At 42.9% G+C, this 21,394-nt stretch overlaps 1 protein-coding gene across 3 annotated transcripts in view; it reads right to left on the bottom strand.

The window, feature by feature from the left end:
* LOC121432588 (tubulin-specific chaperone E) overlaps positions 1–21,394 on the bottom strand; it is a 37,725-nt gene that overhangs the window by 9,663 nt on the left and 6,668 nt on the right. For all 3 annotated transcript variants that reach the window (XR_005972209.1, XR_005972210.1, XM_041630638.1), the window contains exons 3-8: positions 16,358–16,442; positions 10,708–10,893; positions 6,753–6,841; positions 3,196–3,295; positions 2,276–2,378; positions 1,266–1,342 (exon numbers count right to left, since the gene is read on the bottom strand). Coding sequence is in view for 1 of the 3 variants with exons in the window: in XM_041630638.1 (XP_041486572.1) it covers positions 1,266–1,342; positions 2,276–2,378; positions 3,196–3,295; positions 6,753–6,841; positions 10,708–10,893; positions 16,358–16,442 (640 nt within the window). In the remaining 2 variants the exon portion in view is untranslated. The remainder of the gene's footprint in view (positions 1–1,265; positions 1,343–2,275; positions 2,379–3,195; positions 3,296–6,752; positions 6,842–10,707; positions 10,894–16,357; positions 16,443–21,394) is intronic.

The raw sequence follows: 21,394 nt of genomic DNA, 5'->3' as shown, positions 1-21,394 counted from the left end.
CCATTCTATACAACAGTCTTTACAGTCTGAACCAACTCAAAAATTTCCATCCTTAACTTTCTTTCCCATAGTTATTTAATGATTATCTAAAAAGGGAGATGATGGGCCAGACAGATGGCTCAGTTGGTAAAGGCATTGCCACACTCTAGTACAATAGCAGATATTACCAATTAAAGATCCTTCATTTGCTAGACACAGCTGTCCACATCTGCTTTCCCAACACGCAGGTGGTGAAGGCAAGGCTGAAGGTCATACTTGGCACATAACTACTTTGAGGCCAACTTGGGCTATATGAGACCTTGCCTCAAAACAAACAGGACTAACAAGATGGCTCAGGAAATAACAGTGCTTGCTTCACAAGTATGGCAACTTGAATTCAATCCTTTGAGCCCACAGTGGAAAGACAACCCCAAAGGTTGTCCTTCACCCACATACCCTTGAATTCACACATAAAGTACCACATACATATACATGTATACACACAATTATAAATTAAGAAAAAAAATATCATTTACTTTAAAATTCTTGCAATACTAAAAAATGAACTCAGCAGCTAAAGGGATGGTTCAGTGGTTCAAAGCATTGGCTGCTCTTCCAGAAAATTGAGATTTAATCCCCAGCACCCACATGGCAATTTACACCCTTTTACTTCAGAGTCCTAGAGGACCAGCTATCCTCTTCTGGCCTCCTTGAGCACTATGTATATGTGGTACATAGATGCACATTCAGGCAAACATACAACACATAAACAGTGTGTATCTTAAATTTTTAAATAAAAACTAACCTAGGGCTTTGCACATAGTAGGCAAATGCTCTATCATTAAGCTAAGCTACATCCCTCTGCCTTTGGTTTTTATGAGATAGGGTCCTGCTAAGTTGTATAGGATGGCCCTGTGCCCACCCCCCAAAAATATAAGGAAAAAAAAGCGCCAGTACTCCAACGAGAATCAGAGAATCCAATACATGTAAGGAAAACTAGTAAATTCTAATACTTAAGTTTGATTGTCTATGAGAATCCAAACTATTTATACAAAGCTAATAAAAATCAAATATTTAATCAAATATTAAATTCAGATGTCTTTGATGAGTTTCCTTTGGTTTGAGTAACATTTCAGTTGACAATCTAACTGTAATACAATGAATGAGTAAGGAGTAAGTACTACTATAATTCATGCTTGCAAACCTTCATAAAAGTTAATTCCCAACCTGAGACTTTATTCAGAATAACCGAATAGCAATAGAATCACTGAAGCAAAGCCCATTACCTTTCTGAAATGGAAATACTGTTAGACTTGAGGTAGAGTTCCTCGAGAACTGGCCATGAAGGGGCACAGCGCAGCACCTAGAAAGGAAACTGAACTCAGTGTCTGGCAGCCTCTTCTGGCCATGCTCAGTCACATCACCACGGGAATCCTGCCTTATGGACAGGTCATGCAAGCTGTACTCAGGCACCAAGTAGTAGTGCGGGAGGATGAAGGGCCATGTTGAAAGACTACTGGTAGACACACTTCTGCTACTATTAACCTGGCAGCTGAGTCAGCACCCAGCTCAGAAAGTGTTCAAAGGAGCTGGGAATGCTGATGGACACCCACCTGTCTAGTGGCCTAAGCACAGGACAGGATGTGGTACTCACCTTCTTGGTTCTGATACCACTTGGGCATGTGAAGGCTATGCTGAGCACATAAAACTCTCTCCATCAGTTCTTAGGTCTTTCCCAGTAGGCCTCACTGCCACCCCCATACAATTGCTAAGTGCTTTTCTGCCCCAGGCTTGGTATGCAACAGAAAAGGTAGACTGTCCAAAATCTGAGGCCGAGAAAAAGACAGAAACAGACATACCAAATGCAATATGCCAAGGACACCTGTGGCTACTCCTGAACCAACCATACTAGGACAGTGGGTGACAAGCCTGCATACAGGGAGGTGAGACTCCACGTCATGATCTGCCCTAAGAACATCTGTAGGGAACCTGGGGGAGCCAGCATTATAGCTTTTAAAACTCCACATATTTGGTGCATGCCACTGTGAGCATCCATGTTCAAGACTCCAGAGCAAACAAATGAGCTAAGAGACAGGGACAGGCTGAGAAAGAAACGTAGGTTACCAGATCAAAAAAACTATTTCACCAAAGAATTACTTTTCTCTGTAATGAAGTGTAGAACATTCTACTGTTTGGATAATAGGGTAACTGAAATGAAACCAGTTAGTCTTCAATTCCCTTTTAAAGCAAAACATTATATTCACTTATTAATGTATAATAAAGCAAATATGATTACCTCAGCCCATGTTACTCCCATTTTATTTAGGACTAAAATCTTCAGATTAGAAAACGTTCCAGCTGGAGTTGGTGAGTCAGAGGGAAACTGTAGTTTATTTTCACTGAGAAGAAAAAGAAGACATGAAGTACTTACTCCTACACGGCAGACCCAATACTCTGATATCAACAGTCTGGGGTTTAACCTGAAGATTTGAAAGGAGCTCTCTTCAAGGTAGGCAAAGAAGCTTCAGGTTTCCCCATACATTTGAGGTTGGCTTGGGCTCCCATACTTCAGAAGAGGAGACATAAGTGTTAAACCCATTTGCTGTATTTGAGGTGCCTTCAAGCTTGACTATCTGTTCCATTTGTACCTGCTTTAGCCTAGTAAAGCTTAACCTGCATATAAAAAGCACTTAAGAATGCAAGAGGAGAAAGGTTGGGGGTGTGTTCAGTGGTAGAGGGCTTGAGAAACACAAAAACCTAGGCTTGGTTCCCAGTACCATCAGAAGGAAGGGAAGGAAGGAAGACTGGACCAGCCTAGTTGAGCCCTTGGAAAGTGAGATTAAACTAATCAACTATTTGGGAAGGTATCAGAAATGTAACATTAGTAAACAAAATAAAAAACTTTATTAAAACTATATTAAACAATGTCCCATTAAACACTGATTCTAAATTTAAAAAAATCGTGTTCAGCAATAACCCCTCTCCTCCTCTGCTGGGATCACATATACAATAGTCCTTCTTTCACAGTCAGACTTTTAAGTTATGAAGATCTACTCCCTCCCACCTGATAAGGACACAGATATACTCCTTATTCATGCACCTCAAGGGACCATCTGAAGACTGTGCCCTGAAGTGAACTTTTAGCAAAGTCCATTTAGGCAAAGCTTCCCGTAAAGTATCTGCCAACTGTCAGAGAAGGCAGTGTAGAGTCCATACCTGAGATCGAGATCCTCCAGGTTGGTGAGCTGCTCTGCAATAAGAACCACTTCATCCCAAGATGACAATAGGTTTTTGGACAAATTAACAATTCGAATATCTAAGACACATTTTAAGAAAAAGTAATTTCAAAAGACTCCTCAAAGACATAGAATTAGTAGCATTCTAATTCTGAAGTGTGGATTTTGTTTTGTTTCTGAGACACAGTTTCTCTGTGCAGCCTTGGCAGTCCTGGAACTCACTCTGTAGAACAGGCTGGCCTTGAACTCAGAGACCCCTGCCTCTCTTGCCACCACTGCCTGCCTGAAGTGGGGATTTTAAACTTCTCACTATCTAGTCGGAATGCAAATGTTTTTATGTTTTAAATTATGTTAGCCTGGATATAGCTCAGTGGTAGAGTGCTTCTCTATATGCCAAAAGCCCTAAGTACCATTCCTAGCACTGCAAACTAAAACAAAGAAATATTATTACCCTGGTTTATCCAAAACCTAAAATAACTCATTTTCATGTGTCAAAACGTGAGACAAGCATCTATAACCAAAGCAGAACCAAGTGTCATAATCAAACTTCTGCAGGACCAAAAAACAAACAAAAAACCTAGTAACAGACAACAACTGAAATACTGAGCACCATCAGGCCCTGCCTTCAGCGCTGCCTTAAAGCCACAAGCATGTATGCCTGTGCACACACCCACCCTTCTCTCCAGAGCACCATCCTAGAGGAGAATACAAGGGTAGCAGCAACACAGGCAAGAAAGAGGCTGAAAACTCAGTCTGCAATGTGGCTTCTTATCTGTGATTCATGACCACAAACTTAGAACAAGGTTCTGGGACCATCACATGCATGATGGCTTAAGGATCAACAGCCATGCTCTCAAGTGTAACATAGTCACAGACCAGCTAATAGAAGATATGTCTATGTGTTGCTATGGTTACCCTACAAATAGTTATCAAGGGCCAAGAAGACAAGTTTAGCAGGGAGACAGTCCTTAAGCTAACACCTCCTGCAAGTCTGAGACTGCGCATGTCAGAGTGGCAGGGGGGACAGGCAGGAAGGTGAGTGGCCATCCAGACAGAACTGAAAACAAAGTCAATGAGCACACTGAGCAGAAAACTGAGGGAATCCGGGAAATAGAACCTGGAAGAATCCTGTGGCATCCTGGACACAGCTGTGATTACAGCGAGGTGCTGAGGTCAGAGTGGAATCAGCCTCCTCCAGCCACCTGGAAAGATGGACAGGTATTCTCAAAATGAGGCATCTAGGCCAATGGTTCTCAACTATCCTAACACTGTGACTTCAACATAGTTCCTCATGTTGTAGTGACCCCCAACCATAAAATTATTTTCGTTGCTACTTCATAACTATAATTTTTGCTACTGTTATAAATCATAATGTAAGTATTTTTGAAGACAGGTTTGCCACAACCCCTAAGTTGAGAACCACTAGGCCTTAGAGACCAGGCCACATCATAAAGCACCTCCAGGTTGCTTCAAAGCCTGCTAGTCTGCCAGAAATGGGCACTCCTAGAGAGGCTGGAGCAGAATAACAGGATCTGACCTAGGTCTCTGGAAAGTCACTCTGCTGTAAGGTTGAGCCGAGGACAGTAGGGAGACAAAAGAGACAAGTAGTCCCCTATCTTCGTCAGGGTTACTACAGCTGTGATAAAAAACCATGACCAAAAGCAACTTGGGGAGGAAAGGGTTTATTTGTTTTACATATCCTGAACCACAGTCTACTGAGGGATGTCAAAGCAGGAACTGGGTAGGAACTGGAAGCGGGAGCTGATGCAGAGGCCATGGAGGGATGCTGCTTACTGGCTTGCTCATGATTTGCTTAGCCTGCTTTCTTACAGAACCCAGGACTACCAGCCCAGGGGTGGACACCACCCACAACGGGCTGGGTCCTTGGCCATCAATCACTAAGAAAATACCCTATAGGCCTTCCTACAGATCAATCTTATGGAGGCATTTTCCCAGCTGAGGCTCCATCCTCTCAGATTACTCTAGCCTGCATCAAGTTGACATAAAATTGGTCAGCACAGCCCCACAGCAGGCTTGGATCCCACCTCAGCATGAAAGCAGGAGGAAATATCAGGCTGAGTACCCCAAGCTGAAAGGAGAGCCAGACAGAAGGAAGTGAGGAAAACAGAGGCAGAGCTGTCCGGGCACATGGTACTGCTGTTTATTGGGTGCAGAAATTATGGTACAAGTAGGCTGGAGAGGTCTCGCTGTGGGACATATTGTTAGAGACAGAAATTAGACAGAAACAGTGCTAAATGAGCCACTGGGAGAACCGCAGGGAAAGACAAGAACAGTGTGGGAAGGAAGAATGTTAAGTTCTAACTATGCCTCAATATGGTCTCCGAGAATACACACTCTTTGCCGAAAGAAGGAACCTTCCATAAGACACAGAAAGCATTCACCCAGGGAAGAAGAAACCCATTAAGAATAACAGCTGCAGCTGATTTTTTTTTTTTTTGAGACAGGCTCTCATGTAGCTCAGGTTGGCCATAACTCACTATGAAGCAGAGAATTACCTTAAATTCAAGATCTCCTGCCTGTGTTTAGTACTAGGATAACAGGCATGCACTGCCACACCCAGCTGCGGATTCACCTTTTCCACAGAAGAAAATCCAAGGCAACTGTCACCTGTACAAAGCAGCACGAGACAATCAACCTGTCACTCTCCACCCAAAGTCCCATTTGATATATGCCATAATACAAGCAGGAACATTAAACATAAGCCAAGCATAGAGACAAGACAGGTGAGTAATCTCAGTACTAGGAAGGAAGGCTGAGGCAGAAGGGCTGAAGCAATTTCAAGGCCAGCCTGAGCTACACTATAAGACACTGTCTAAAAAACACCAAAAAACCCCACAGACATGGAGAGCCTGTTTTATCACTCCAGGGCTCTGGCTGAAAATGAATCAATCTTAGGAGGAAGCAGGTGAGGGACTCCACAGGAGCACAGGGTAGGGAAGAAAGGCAGGAGGAGGCGGTAAACCCAAACCTGCCAACTTGCCACCTGTGCCCTGATGCGTCAGCTCTTTCAGCCTTACTGGATGGCTTTCTTCACACTTGAAAGACAACTGATGAGACCCTGGGCATCCCACATACACTGAGAAATGACCAGAGACCAACACAGCAGAGGAAATGCTAACCAAATCTGTCCCCGTGCTAGGGGCCACCTATGAATTTCAACTCTCAGAGCTAAGCATGGTCACTCATACTGTAATACCAGCACTTGGGGGAAGAGGTAGGAGAACTTTTGAGTTCAAAGCTACTCTCAGATACATGGTGAGTTCAAGGCCAGCATGAACTACAGATACAGAGTTAGACCCTATCTCAAAAAAAAAAAAAAAATTCCTCCTCCCCAGCACCAGAAAACTATATTAAAGTATAATAAAAATTTTCACACTCATTGGCTGTACTTGCAGGCAAAAGGGTCTGGGAATGTCCTTAACTGATGTGCACATCCCAACAAGGGCATGCAACCAATGGTGTCGGGCACAGGCACCAACCAGATCCAAAATCAGGTTTCAGGAATGAAAAGGATACTGGGACAGGCTTCAGCAATTCTTCCTTGTTCACCAGCACAACTCACAGCACACTTCCACAGGGAAATGTCTTTCAGTGCTCTCAGCTGACTGCAGGAAAAACAGTTCATATGTATATGTAAGTCATATACTATCATGTCCACTGGCCCTTTAGAATCTTACACAAGTGCTAGTACCCATCACATAAATTAAGAAGCAGAGTGTTACAAAAAAGGAGAATGAAATGAAGCATCATAGCCATTAGAGGCAGCTGTAGTCATTGCTCCTCTCGAAAACATCCTGCTCACCCTGATTCCTCAGCAACCTCTCCAGCCACAGTTGCTATGGACTTACTCTTGACTGTAAAACTCCGTGTCTCCAATTACTGTTTTATTGTATACAGATTCTCCTGTAACTTCTTCCCTCTGGAGGAAACTGTGAAGCAGTGGGATTCAGCTCCACTGGTCTGGAACACTTGTTAGTGTTCTACTAGACCCAAATGAAGTTACTAATTCTGCTGACAGTTGGCAGTTCCCCAAAATGCTGAAATGACACTACTGAGAGCCTCCTGCCCAGTGAGACAGAGCCTCACCAGGAACGTGTCTGAGGCATTGTGCCTGAGACCTCTCACTGTGATTCTACATATGCAGGACTTGTGTCTATCAGAAAAGCCAATGTCCTGGAACTCAGAATCCAGAGCTGGGCTACCCACCACCTTCCTTGGCACTAGGCAAGTGCCTCAGACGTCACACTGGTAAAATGCTGTTGCGTGTACTTTAATTGTAGCAGCTTTATTCACACATTACCCAAAAGGCAGAAACAGCCCACGTGTCTAGAACAGATGAACCAAATGTGACGTCACATTTGAGAAGCAGTGTTTGGCCTTAAGAGGGAAGAAATTATGACATCCATAAATGGAGAGACCTTGAAAAGATTACTCTAATCAAAAAGATCAGACAGTGGGACAAATACTGCACAAGGATCCCACCTGGTGATCCCAGAACAGACAAAGCGACAGGTAGAAAAAACATGGCTGGGAGGAGGAGGAGATGGGGAATTAGTGTTTATAAGGGATGGATTTTAGTTTGGAATGATGGGAATGCTCCAGGGACTGGTTTACATGATGTTTAGAGTTCACACTGCTAAGCCAGTTTACTAGAATTTTTAAAACATAACAAATGACTTAGTGAGTTAGTATTTCTGAAGATTTCAAAATACTGCTTAGCACCAAATGGTTCATTTTCATTAATGTTTGTAAAAATTAACCAAAAACTGACAATGTTGAGGGGTAAACACAAGAGCTAAATGGCAAAGGTGATTATAATCATCAGAAATAGGTTCTAGGGCAGAAGGCTCTCCCATTTGTTCAGCAGGCCCTGAGAGTTTCAGTAATGTTTCATGTTGCCTACATCAAAACAAGTATTTCCCAGTTCCAATTTTGTGTGTGGTTAGGACCAAACAACTTCATGATGACTTAAGTCTACCAATCTAGAACCCCTGAGTGCATGACTTCCCAGACTCTGAAATCACTCCTTCTGAACACCATTGTGCCCATATTCTGCTTGCCATAATCTTCAGGAAGTACTTGCTTTGTATTTATTCTAGATAGGGTTTCATGTGGCCTAAATTGGCCTTGAATGCCTGATCCTCTGTCTCCACCTTCCAAGTGCTGGGATTATAAACATGTGCCACCATGCCTAGAAATTCCTTGGTCTTTTAACACAGCAACTGTTCATTTCAGTTTCTCAGAAACCTGAACTCACTGAAAGGAACTGTTAATGTCATTCACACAGCTGTCAATAACTGCAGACCAGTAGTTTGTACGCTGAAAGAAGTCGCTGTTTCTGGGCCAGTGTGTGGTGGTACTTTAATCCCAGTACTTGGCACCTGGAGGCAGGAAGGTCAAGAGCTCAAAGTCAGACCATCTAGATAAGATGACTCAGTGGATAAAAGTACTTGGACCTGAATTCAATCCCTGATACCAATGCCTACAAAAAGCAGTAAGTGATGACTCACATCTGTAACCCTAGCCTTCCTACAATGAGGTAGAAAAAGAGAATCACCAATCTCCTAAAAGTTGTCCTGGCCATACTCTCATACTGTGACATGTGCATGCCTGCTCTCATACAGACATCATACACACACAGATAAAAGCTTGAAATTTAAAAAAGCTGGGAGGTGGTGACTCACAACTTTAATCCCAGCACTTTGAAGGCTGAGCAGGTGGATCTCTAAGTTCAAGGTCAGCCTGGTCTCAGAGTGGGTTCCAGAACAGTAAATGCTATACAGAGTAACCCTGTTTCAAAAAAACCAAATCAAACCAACCACAAAAAAAAAAAAAAAAAGAGTTCAAGGCTAGCCATGAGGTCCTTTTCTCAATAATAAAAATAATTAAAAACATTAATCAAGATGCAATTTCCCTCTACAGTTCAAAGTGTGCCATGCTGGGATGTTGAGGAACAAGGTCTCTATAGCAGCATCAACCTAAAGCCATCTCCAGAAGAGCCAGGATACATGGGCTCATAATTGTTTCTCATTTTTATTGTTCCTGTCTCTCCACCCACCCCCAGACCCCTATTTTTAAAACATTTCTCTTATTGATTCTTTGGGAATTTCACACCATGCATTCCAGTCCCACTCATTTCCCAGTTCCCCAGTCCCTCCGTATCCACGCCTCACCCCTGGACATCCCTCCCAGGAGCATACACCCCCACCAGATTAATTTTAAAAAACCACCTCACTCCCCTGTCTTTCCAAAACTTCTTCATTCACCCTAGTGGCATGGGGAGCTGTAATGTGTCATACAGTATCCCCTTCTGTCCAATCAGCCTCACCTGAAAAGCGTTCATTGCAACGAGTCATTGGTCTGGTTCAAGGCCCACGGTACACCGTCATGTACCCTCACCACCACCCCACCCTCACTGACCCTCCTCTCAGATATCCTGCTGCTGCCCCGAGTCATGGAGAGCCTGTGGTTATTGCTCCACAGCACTAGTTCTTTTATGTACTCCAGCAGGTCACAGATGGGGTAGAAATTACGGTGGGACAACCCAGGGCACAGAATGTGGGTCTGAGAGGTGGCTGAGCTGGTCATCTGAGTCACTGGGACTGCCCCCCTCAGGGGAGGGGCAGAGCCAGCTTTCCCACACCTAAAATAAGTCACTCAGGATCAGACTCCCGAAGTTTCGACCAACACAGGCTACTTAGTGGTGCTGAACCAAACTGCCTCCTCAGGACCATCATCACTCTGCTGGCCGTGGAGGTCACAGAGACGACTCACCACCCCCAAATAGAGGTCAGAACAACTTTGTAATGTCAGTTCTCTACTTCCACCCCTCTGTGGGTTCTGGAGCTCAAACTCAGGTCCCTAGGCTTACATGGCATACACCTTTACCCACTGAGTCATCTTGAGAGCTCCTCTATTTTTTTTTAAAGATTTTATCTATGAATGTTTTATCTTCATGTATGTATATGTACCACCTGCATGCCTGGTACCTGTGGGGGGTCAGAAGAGGGCATCGAATCCCCTGGAACTGGAACTGTATAGATAGTTGTGAGTTGCTTTGCTATATGAGTGCTGGCAACTGAACCTGGGTCCTCTGCAAGAGCAGCAGGTGTTCGTAACCACTGAGTCCTCACTTCAGGGCACACTGCACACCTCCCCTTGTAATGTAACAGGATTTCATGTAGCCCAGGCTGGCTTTAAACTCACTGTCTACCCAAGGGTGATCACTGAACTCCTCATCCTCCAACCTCCACCTTCCAAATGCTATGGTTACCTGTAAGAATGAACCACCACACTCCGCTAAACCGAGGGTTTTTATTTCCCTGAATAATCAGTGCTTGTGTTCTCCACATCTCAAGATACTGTGAAAAGGTGAACCAATGTGGAAGCAAAGTTCCAAGCATCACCACACAATCAAGAACTTTAATCCCAATTTGTTGACTGAAAGTCAGGCTGCCACATCAGCTCTTACCTCTGCTTCTTTGTGATACTGTCAAAACCAACAGTTTGCACTTGTTTACTTCCAACTTTTAAGGAACTTGATTTTCCATCATCATCAGATCCATCTTCTAACACATAACGCTTCTTAAGAGCAGTAAGAAAGTCTACTCCAAAATTAACTTTGTTTGGACGAACAAAGGAGCCTCCTGTTGGGTGCCTGAGAAGGGAAAGAAATTACTATACAAATATCATGAGCATGGTGACATAGGCTTGTCAATCCCAGATATTTGGGAGGCTGAGGCAGATTCCAGACAAGAATACATAGTGAGACCCTGTCTTTTTTTTTTTTTTAAATACTAGAGGCCAGCCTGGTCTACAAGAGCTAGTTCCAGGAAAGGCTCCAAAAAGCTTCAGAGAAACCCTGTCTCGAAAAACCAAAAAAAAAAAAAAAAAAAAAAAAGGAAATACTTTACATTGTTGGATATCACTTTGTTATTTAATCAAGAAATATTAATATGGCCAGGCAGTGGTAGCACATGCCTCTAATTCTAGCACTTGAGAGGCAGAGCACACAGCCAAGACTACACAGAGAAGCCCTGTCTTGAGGGGAAAAAAAAAAAGAGAGAGTGGACTGGAGAGGTGGCTCAGAGCACTGGAATCTCTTCCAGAGGTCCTGAGTTCAATTCCCAGGAACTACATGGTGGCTCACAACATCTATAATGAGATCTGATGCCCTCTTCTGGCATGCAGGAATACATGTAGGCAGAACACTACATATACAATAAATAAATAAAACTTAAAAAAAAAAGAAACCAAAAAGTAATGTGTATTTTAAAACTTTAAAAACTATTTTTATTAGATGTATGTTACTGGGGATTGAACTCAAGACCCTACACATACACATTCTACCTATGACATACATCTACAGGGTCTCAGTAAAACAGTTACTCATCTGCATGTCTATGTGAGCACATGAGTGCCATGGCACATATATGCAGGTCAGAAGATAGTTATCTCCTATATGTGTGTCCTAAGGGATCTAATTCAGGTCATCTGGCTTAGCAGCAAGTGCCTTTACCAGCTGAGTTATCTCACGGGCCCAGACTCTGAATTTTCTATACTCCTGCTTTAGCCTCCAGAACAGATTAAGATAATGCCGTGGCATTATGCCCAGCAGTTACTGTATTTAATTCACATATTGGCTCTGTTTTCTCTGTTCTTGAGACAGTCTCCGTCTGTAACTCAGGCTGGCCTGAAATTCACTATGTGTCTCACACTAACACTAAACGCGGCCTCTCAAGTGCTGGGATTACAGGAGTGAGCCACTAGACTTAGCTATTTACTACTTTTAACTAATATCTTTATTTTTTTATGTATATGAGTATTTTGCTACCTGCAAGTATGTATGTGCACCACGTGTGCAGTCACTGCAGACGAGCCAGAGTCCCCAGAACTGGAGTTACAGGTGGTTGTGAGCCACCATTTGGGTGCTGGGAACTGAACCCTAGAGTCTTCTCCCTCCAGCCCCCTGTTTACTACTTTTTAAAGTATATTTTGTGTGTCCCAAAAAGATCCAGAATAGAGAAGATGGGAATTAAAAACCTGACCTAGCATACACTGCATAAAACTGTAAAATCTAAGGTGGACCTTCAAGGACAAATAAAATTTGCTTTAAAAAAAAAGCTAAAAAAAATTCTTTTTTCATAAATAAATGTTGAAAATATTTTTTTTTTTTAATGCTGGAGGTAGGAGAGGAAGAAAGAGAGGTAGCTCAAATGCTTAATAATAATAATAATTTTAATAATAAATAATAATTTTAATAATAAAAACTCAGAATCAGCTGTCAGGGGGTGAAAGCGGAAGGATCAGATAAGGAGAACAGCCAGTCACTAGAATTCTTACCTCTACCAATACTCAGACCAAAAGGGCAATCCTGTTCTCAGACTGACTGCAATGGGCTCCTGTCTCCTTCTACCTTATATTCTTCTCTTTGCCCAGCCACATCACTTCCCGTCTTCACCTCCCTGATGTGGGAGTGTCTTTATCTATCTGCTGCTTTCATTGGTTAATTAATAAAGAAAACTGCTTGGCCTGATAGGGCAGAATTTAGATAGGCGGAGTAGACTGAACAGAATGCTGGGAGAAAGAAGCCGAGTCAGGCAGACACCATGTCTCTCCTCTCCAAGCAGTCGCCATAGCTCTCCTCTCCAAGATGGATGCAGGTTAAGATCCTTTCTGGTAAGCCACCACCTCGTGGTGCTACACAGATTATTAGAAATGGGCTAATCAAGATGTGAGAATTAGCCAGTATGAGGCTAGAGCTAATGGGCCAAGCAGTGTTTAAAAGAATACAGTTTCCGTGTAATTATTTCAGGTAAAGCTAGCTGGGAGCCGAGCTGCAGGAAGCAGCCCACCGCTCCTATTACACCTCCCTGGTGCTGGGATTAAAGGTGTGAACCATCATCATCATTGCCTAGTTCTGTTTATCTTTTAGACTGGATCAATCTCAAGTAGCCCAGGGTGGCCTTGAGCTCACAGAGATCTGTTTGCCTCTTTCTCAGGAGTTCTGGGATTAAAGGTATGTGAAACCACTGCCTGGCTTCTGGTGGCTAACCTCTGCACTCTGATCTTCAGCCAAGCTTTATTTGTTAAAACACAAACAAAATATTACCACAGGAAGAGAGAGAAGAAAAGACAGATTTTTCTGGGCTGGCCAAATGGCTCAGTGTACCAGTAAAGAGTTTCTTGTGCCAGCCTGGTAACCTCAGTTCAATCCCAGGTCCCATGTAAAGCTGGAAAACAGACTGACTCCTTAAAGCCGTCCTCCAACACATGCACAGAGGCACAGAAGTCACACACATACATCATATGTACACATAATAATTTTTAAAATTAAAAAAATCTTAAATTAAAATGCTAATGTTTACATGTAAAGTATTAGAATTAGAAATAGGAAATTTCATTTTTCAAACACACCAATCTATATTAAAAAAAACAAAAACAAAAACTGCAGGCTAGAGAGAAGTCTCAGCAATTAAGAGCATTGGCTGTTCTTCAAGAGGACCAGGGTTCAGTTCCCAGCAATCACCAAGCACGTGATGCTCACAACTGTCTATAACTCCAGTTCCAGGGGATTCAACACCTTCACGCAGATACACATGCAGGCAAAACACCAAGGCACATAGCACATAAAATATAACCAAATAATTGGCAGGCAGTGGTAGTATATGCCTTTAATCCTAGCACTCAGGAAGCAGAGGCAGGTGGATCTCTGTGAGTTCAAGGCCAGCCTGGTCTACAGTGAGTTCTAAGACAACCAAAGCTACACAGAGAAACCCCGGTCTCGAAAAACCAAAAAATGAATGAATGAATGAATGAATGAATAGTAATAATAATAAATAAAATAAATAATTTTAAAAATAAAAATTTAAAACTAAGCTAGAATTTTAAGCAACAGTACATTTTGCAGGTGTGGGGGCACATGTATTCTATCTGAGCATTCAGGAAGCAGAGACAGGTATGTCTCTTTGAGTTCAAGTTAAAGGCTATCCTAATCTACATAGCAAGTTCCCGGTTAGCAAAGGCTATATAGAGAGACCTTGTCTGAAAAAAAAAAAGAGAGAGAGAGAGAAGAGAAGAAAAAAGAAAAGAAAAGAAAATGCATTTAAGGTAATGATAGGGAAGAAAAAACTGAAAATCACAAATAGGGTACTGGGAAGACACTCAGTGGATGTGCTTGCTGGGTAACATGAGGTCATGAGTTCAGGCCCCCAGAATGCACATAAAGACTGGTCACTGTTGACACATATCTGTAATCCCAATACAGAAACATGAAGATCCATGGGGCTTACAAGCCTGCTAGTCCAGCCAGTTAGTGAACTCTTAACTTTAGCGACCCTGCCTCAAAATACAAGGTGGAAAGCAATAGAGGGAGATACCACATGCTGACCTCTAGTCTCTGTGTGTATGCACACGCATGAACATTTAGGATAAAAATATATTTGTGATTGTTTTTTCTGAGACTCCTTAGCCCCGACTGCCTTGAACTCATGATCATCTTGCCTCTGCCTCTGTGGTTTTGAGATTACCTGCACTTAGCCTAAATTCACACTTCTTACAGCAATGATAATGAGCTAGTCAAAAGGAGATGTTTATTACTTTTGGTTGCAGGCAGATGAGTAGTGTGGAATTGTGTCAGGAAGCTGCGAAGTGGAGCCTATACCTGTTATAGATCAAAGATCTCAATCTTTGGTGAAACATTCCCAGCAGTTTTATCAAGAAACCAAACATCCCAGTGATAAGGAATACTAGCTAAATGAATGCCCATCAATAATAAATCTCCAGAAGATACACCGATTTTAACATTGATTTAGACAGAAACCATTGTAATATTGTAAATTTGTCAAGATGGTTCGTGAAACACAAATTCTGAACCCATGAGGAAAATGGAGCAGGATTAAGTACTCTCATCCCATTGGCCCCCAGTGCTCAGAACCTCAGAAAACCTCACAACTTGGGACATCTAAAAAAAAAAAAAAAACTAAAGAAAGGTACAGTGGTCTTTACTCTGAGCACTCAGGAGGCAGAGGCAGATAGATATATCTCTGTGAGTTCATGGCCCACCTGCTCTATAAAGTGTGTTCCAGTCCAAAAAAGAAAGAAACCAAGAGCGAGCCAAGGCATGATGATGTACACCTATTGAAGTAATAAGGGCAGCGGCGGGGCTGCGTCCCCAACACCCCAGCCGCCTGCCCGGCTAGCTTATGCCCGAAATAACAACACACAAACTGTACTCATTTAATCACTGCTTGGCCCTTCTGCCCTAGCCCTTACTGGCTAATTATGATATCCCGATCAACCCATCTCTAATAATCGGTGAGCACCGGTCTTACCGGGAAGATTCTAGCCTAGTCCATCTTGGGTCGAGCTTCATGGCGTGTGTCTGCCTGGGAGCTGGGAGTATGGCGTCTCCCTGAGGCGTCTGCTCCCGAGAGCAGAGCGGTGGAGTCTCTGAGCTCACTTCCTCTTCCTCCCAGCATTTTGTTCTGTTTACTCCTCCCACCTATCCTCTAACCAATAAAATGGGCCAGGGCAGTGCCTTTATTAGCCAATGACCTTCCTCCATCACACCTATCATCCCAGAACTTGAGGGGTAGAGGCAGGAGGATCTCAAGTTTAGAAGCAGCCTTAGCTATGCAGCAGGTTAGAGGCCAGACTATACACCACGACAAAAACAAAAATGGGGGCTGGGGTACAAGGTGGCTCAGTGGGAAGAGTACTGCTGTGCAAACATTAGCACTAGTATCACACCACATAAACCTATAATCCCAATGCTATAACAGGGGTGTGTGGCAGAGCTAAGAGGTTCATTTGTTTGTCTGCCAGCCAATCTAGCCAGAATGGTGAGCTCTAGGTTCAATGAGAGGCACTGCCTCAAGAAAATTTGGCAGGAAGCAAGACAACACTCCGCCTCCTCTGGACTATAGGCAGGGACATGTACCTGTACACACATGATTGTATCCACCTGCCTCTGCCTCCTGAGTGCTGGGATTAAAAACATGTACCACCATGCCAGGCTGAAATACCTTTTAAAACTATTTATATCCAACAATGCTTCTTCCTTTCCTTCCCTAATATTCAATGATTAATTATGACCTTGACAATTCATAAGAAATATTTACCTGCATTTAAAATACATAGTGCCTTCATGGCTCCCATCATGCTTTCCTCTCTCAGGATTGTCCCACTCAACTCCTAACCAGAGTCCTAGAGAAACAAAATGAAAAAATCATGACTGCAAAACATGACAAATGGATACTCTATTCTCCTATAAGCAAACAAAATTAGTAACAGAAGCTACATCACAAACAGGTAGAATAGGGAATGTCTTAAGAATTTCCTGGGAACTTCACTCAAAGAATGCAACAATAGCATGTATGAACCAAAAAGCCAACAAAAACCACAACACAGAAAACAAGAACGGCTAAACTATACTGGGTATACTAAGCATAAATGAATCTTTTTTGTTTTGTTTCTTGAGACAGGGTTTCTCTGTTTAAACTGTTCTGGCAGTCCTGGAATTCACTCTGTAGACCAGTTTGGCCTCAAACTCACTGAGATGCACCTCCGTTTGCCTCCCAAATGCTGGGATTGAAGGCATGTGCCGCCACTGCCTGGTTGCAGGGATGAATCCTGAACGCATGATACCAAGTGAAGAAAACACCACAGAGGACTAGATGTGGCCTACCCTACATAGAGGGTACAGGGATCTCTCTCTTTAGTATATTCTCTGGTCACAATCTCTGAGGATTCTATAAACCTGTAACAGAATGTTAGTAAGAAAATCCTCAAAAGGCTAGGTGTGGTGGTGCAAGCCTGTAATCAAGCACAGGAAGAGGAACCATAAGTTCAAGGCCAGTCTGAACTACACAGTAAATACTGTTTCAAAGAAAAAGATAATAAATCAGGCCAGAGAAATGGCTCAGTGGTTAAAACTACAAGTGGCTCTTGCAGAAGACCCAGATTCAGTTCTCAGAACCCACATGCAGCTCACAACTGTCTGGAACCCCAGTTCCAGGGGATCTGGCACCCTTTCTGGCTTCTGCAGGTACTGTGTATGTGCGATACACATACATACAATGTAGGCAACACACACACACAATAAAAATCTTTTTAAAAAATTCTCCTATATTTAGAAGTTAAGCAGTGTTATTTTAAATTACTTTAAGTCAAAAAGGAAATCATAAGGGGCTGGAGAGAGAGATGGCTCAGAGGTTAAGGCTGCTTTTCTAAAGGCTCTGAGTTCAATTCCCAGCAACCACATGGTGGCTCACAACCATCCATAATGAGATCCGGTGCCTGCTTCTGGCATGTATGACTATACATGCAGCCAGAACACTGTACACATAATAAATAAACAAATAAATTAATGAGTGAATGAATGAATGATTAAACTTTAAAAGAATCACAAAACAAATTAGAGAAATATTTTGAAAAGGATGGACAGAAGTAACTCAGTAGTTAAAGCAGTCGAGTGGGCATGGATTGATAACTATAATTCTAGCCTTGAAGGTGGAAAGAAAGCAACTGGCTAGTAGGACTGGTCATACTGGAGCCCTCTGAATGACAGACTCTGCCTTGATGAGTAAGGTGGAAGAGCCGTTAAGGATGAGTCCCTACACCAACCCTGAGCCTTCACATGCCTGAGGCTAATTTCAAAAGTAACAGACTGATTTCTTTGATGGAGGACAATGCACACGTAGAAGGGCTGTGGCCTCTTCCTCTACAGTTAAGAAGAGCTGCTAAAGTCAGGCATGTGGCGGGTCTTCCAGAGAGGCCCTAAGCAGCGACCATGCACTTTCACCACTGTGAAAGAAAAGCCTGGATTTATGTTGGAGACCCCAAGATATTGAAGATGCCAGAGCCATAGGAGATAACAGCCTGGGAGAGCTGCAGATAGGGACTAGAGCCAGCAAAAGAGAAAGAAGTACATTACAGGTAGCAAAGCCTGAAGGGCAGAGCCATTAAGTCTTTTGACAAAAGACTTGGAGGCACAGTGTTTACAGTATTCCCTAATTATGTATGACTCCATTCCTCTCCATTTTGGAATGGAGTCATATCCTGGTAATATACATTCTGTGCCACTGTTTGTTAGAAGTATGTTATCTGCTTTTGGATTTACAGTAGGTTATGATGAAGAGAGTCTCAGAATGAGATTTTAGACTTTTAAACAATATTGAGACATAAAGAACAAAGGTAACTTTTGAAACAGAACTAAATGCATTTTGCATTATTTTATTGCCAAAAGCCTATGGGGGCTAAGAGGTAAAATGTGGGTGTGAATGAGAATGTTGAATATATATACTTGGTCTCTATTTTGAGGATTAGGAGGTGTGTCACTGGGAGTGAGTGCTGAGCTCTCAAAAGACATGCCATTTTTCTCAGTGTCTGCTCTCTCTCTCTTTCTGACTCCTGCTTTAGGATCAAGATGTAAGCTCTCAGCTGTTCCTACCACCATGCCTTTACTCTTCCATCACAACTCAAACCCTCTGAAACTATAAGCCCAATTAAAGGCTTTATTTTGTTAAAATAATAAAAAACAACAAGAAAACCAAAAATAGATGAGGAGAGCTAGAGAGTACAGTTCAGTTTGGTAGAGTGCATGTTATTCTTTCGGTCCCTGCCCTAGCCACGCCCACTCCTTTTAACCTCTGACCTCCGCCCGCCATTGCTCTCTCTCCCTGTGTTCTCTCCCGGTGTACACACAGGGCTTTGCCTCTCTCCTCCTCTCTCTCCCTCCTCTCCTTTTCTTTCTTCTCTCTCTCTCTCTCTCTCTCTCTCTCTCTGTCTCTCTCTCTCCCTTTTTCTCTTTCCCTCTTTCTTAATAAATGTTTATGGCTATTTCCTGTGTTTATATGTCTGTTACCACCGCCATCACCAGCCTCGCTCGTGTCCTCCCGCTGGTGGGAAGCTGTAGCCGTAGCAGCTTTTCTCATGGCAACTCTGCCAGCCCGCCCCGGGGACCGACAACCGTCTCTTCGGGGCTAGCAGCTGCTTTTATTCCATGGGTCTGCTCACATGCGCCCACTGCATTGGGGGTTCTGCCGCGTGGCTTCCCACTGCCGCTGGGAACCCCCCATATATTTTTTAAGAATAACAGTGCATGCTTGCGCAGCATGCAGGAAGCCCTGGGTTCAAGGCCCAGAATAGTTTAAACTGGGTATGACAGTCCATGCTGGGCTACACAAGAGCCTTTCTTTCAAAAGAAAAAAAAAAAACAGGCAGTGGTGACTCTCGCCTCTAATCCCAACACTTGGGAGGCAGAAGCAGGCAGATCTCTGAGTTTGAGGACAGCCTGGTCTACAGGACAGGCTCCAAAGCTACATAGAGAAAAACTTAAAAAAAAAAAAAGCAGAGAGAGGGAGCACCTCACCAGGCCATGAAAAGACAAAGACACAGAGGAAATTAAATGCATACTGCACAGGCAGATGAGACAATAGAAAAGGGAAACTATGGAAACGGAGCAGTAGCTACAGGAGTTCAAGCTAAGCATGAGAGTGATGCCATTTGTAGACACAGTGATTATTAACGCTCAAATACACGCACCAATGCAATGAAGGAGGTAATGTAGTTGGTTATTTTTACTCTTTGCTCTTCGGGGGCCTGCCACCCAGCTCCCAAATAAATACATGGAGACTTATTCTTACTTATGAATGCCCTGCCTTAGCTTGGCTTGTTCCTAGCCAGCTTTTCTTAAATTGTCCTGTCTACCTTTTGCCTCTTGGCTTTTCACCTCTCTTTATTCTATATATCTTGCTTTCTTTCCTACTCCGTGGCTGGCTGTGTGGCTGGCCCCTGGCGTCCTTCTCTAATTCTTTTTTTGTTCCTCCCATTCTTCTTTTCTCTTCCTTAGATTTCTCCTCCCATTTATTCTTTCTGCATGTCAGCCTCACCTACTTCTCCCTCCTCCTAGCTATTGACTGTTCAGCTCCTTATTAGACCAATCAGGTGTTTTAGACAGACAAAGTAACACAGCTTCACAGAGTTAAACAAATACAACATAAAAGAATACAACATGTCTTAGCATAATTAAACAAATATTCCACAGCATACACCAACTGTATCACATCCTAAACTAATATTCCTCAACAAGGTAACACTCAAGGAGGTTGTGAACATACAGACAAGAAGTATATGGTAGCTTGCCAATCTTTCCCCTCAATTCCGCTATGGACTTAAAACTGCTCTTTAAAAAAAAAATGAAATCTAGAAGCCAGGCATGTCTAGAGCTTGCCAGACGGTTCTGTGGGTCAAGATGCGTGCGTGCCAGTAAGAAGAAGCCTGAGAAGCCTGTGCTGAATCTCTGGGACTTAAATGGTAGAAGCAGAGAAGCAACTCCAGCCAACATGAACAAGGGTGTCCACATGCATGTATGTATATGAGAGAGAGAGAGAGAGAGAGAGAAAATAAACAAGTTTTAAAAAGAAGCTTATGCATAAAATGAGTCCATATGATCAATCTAGAGTCCACATTGTAAGTGGATTGACTTGCTAAGCATGAAAGTCAAACTAAAGGATCCTACTATACATAAGGCCTTGGGTTTCATCCTCAAGGCTAGAGGGGCTAAAGTTGTTTGGTAAGTGGACTATTTAATTGACCAAGAGATCACCAGCAGTGACCTTACCAATAGGCTAGGAGCTACTTCAAGTACACTATCTGTAACTACAGGGCCATTCTCCTCACAGGGCTAGCTTGGCCACTGGACACTGCAGACATTCAAGTGCCAGGGACCTCTTCCTTTACCCACTCTACCCAAGGACAAGGATGGATACTGCTAGCATTCTCAGTTTCATTGCTGCTTCTGCTCTTTGGCTTCTTTGCACAGACCAAGTCCTGAGATAACTCACTTTATTTTTAAAGACAACTAACTATACATATAGTTAATATATTATATTATATTAAGTTATATGTATAGTTAGATGTCTTTAAACCAAGAAACTCAAAGATTCTAAGTTCCACTAAGCACTATCGTTGACCTGAGTCATCTTCAATTATCTCTACATGTCCCTCCAGAGATGGCACTTCCTCAGAGCCTCCAAATATGGCCAACAGCTCAGTCAAAACAGTTTCACTACTCTAATGGCTGGAATTCTGCTATTTCAAGGTTAGCCTAAACAAAACTCAGGTTCTTTGAAGCTATGAAGGAGGCTGGTTTCCTG

Source organism: Microtus oregoni, unplaced genomic scaffold (genome assembly GCF_018167655.1).
Source record: "Microtus oregoni isolate MIOR12 unplaced genomic scaffold, Mior012 000035F_ref0000213, whole genome shotgun sequence".
NCBI lineage: Eukaryota > Metazoa > Chordata > Mammalia > Rodentia > Cricetidae > Microtus > Microtus oregoni.
Note: the sequence above shows the minus strand (reverse complement) of the source record. Positions and strands in the feature narration are given on the sequence as shown.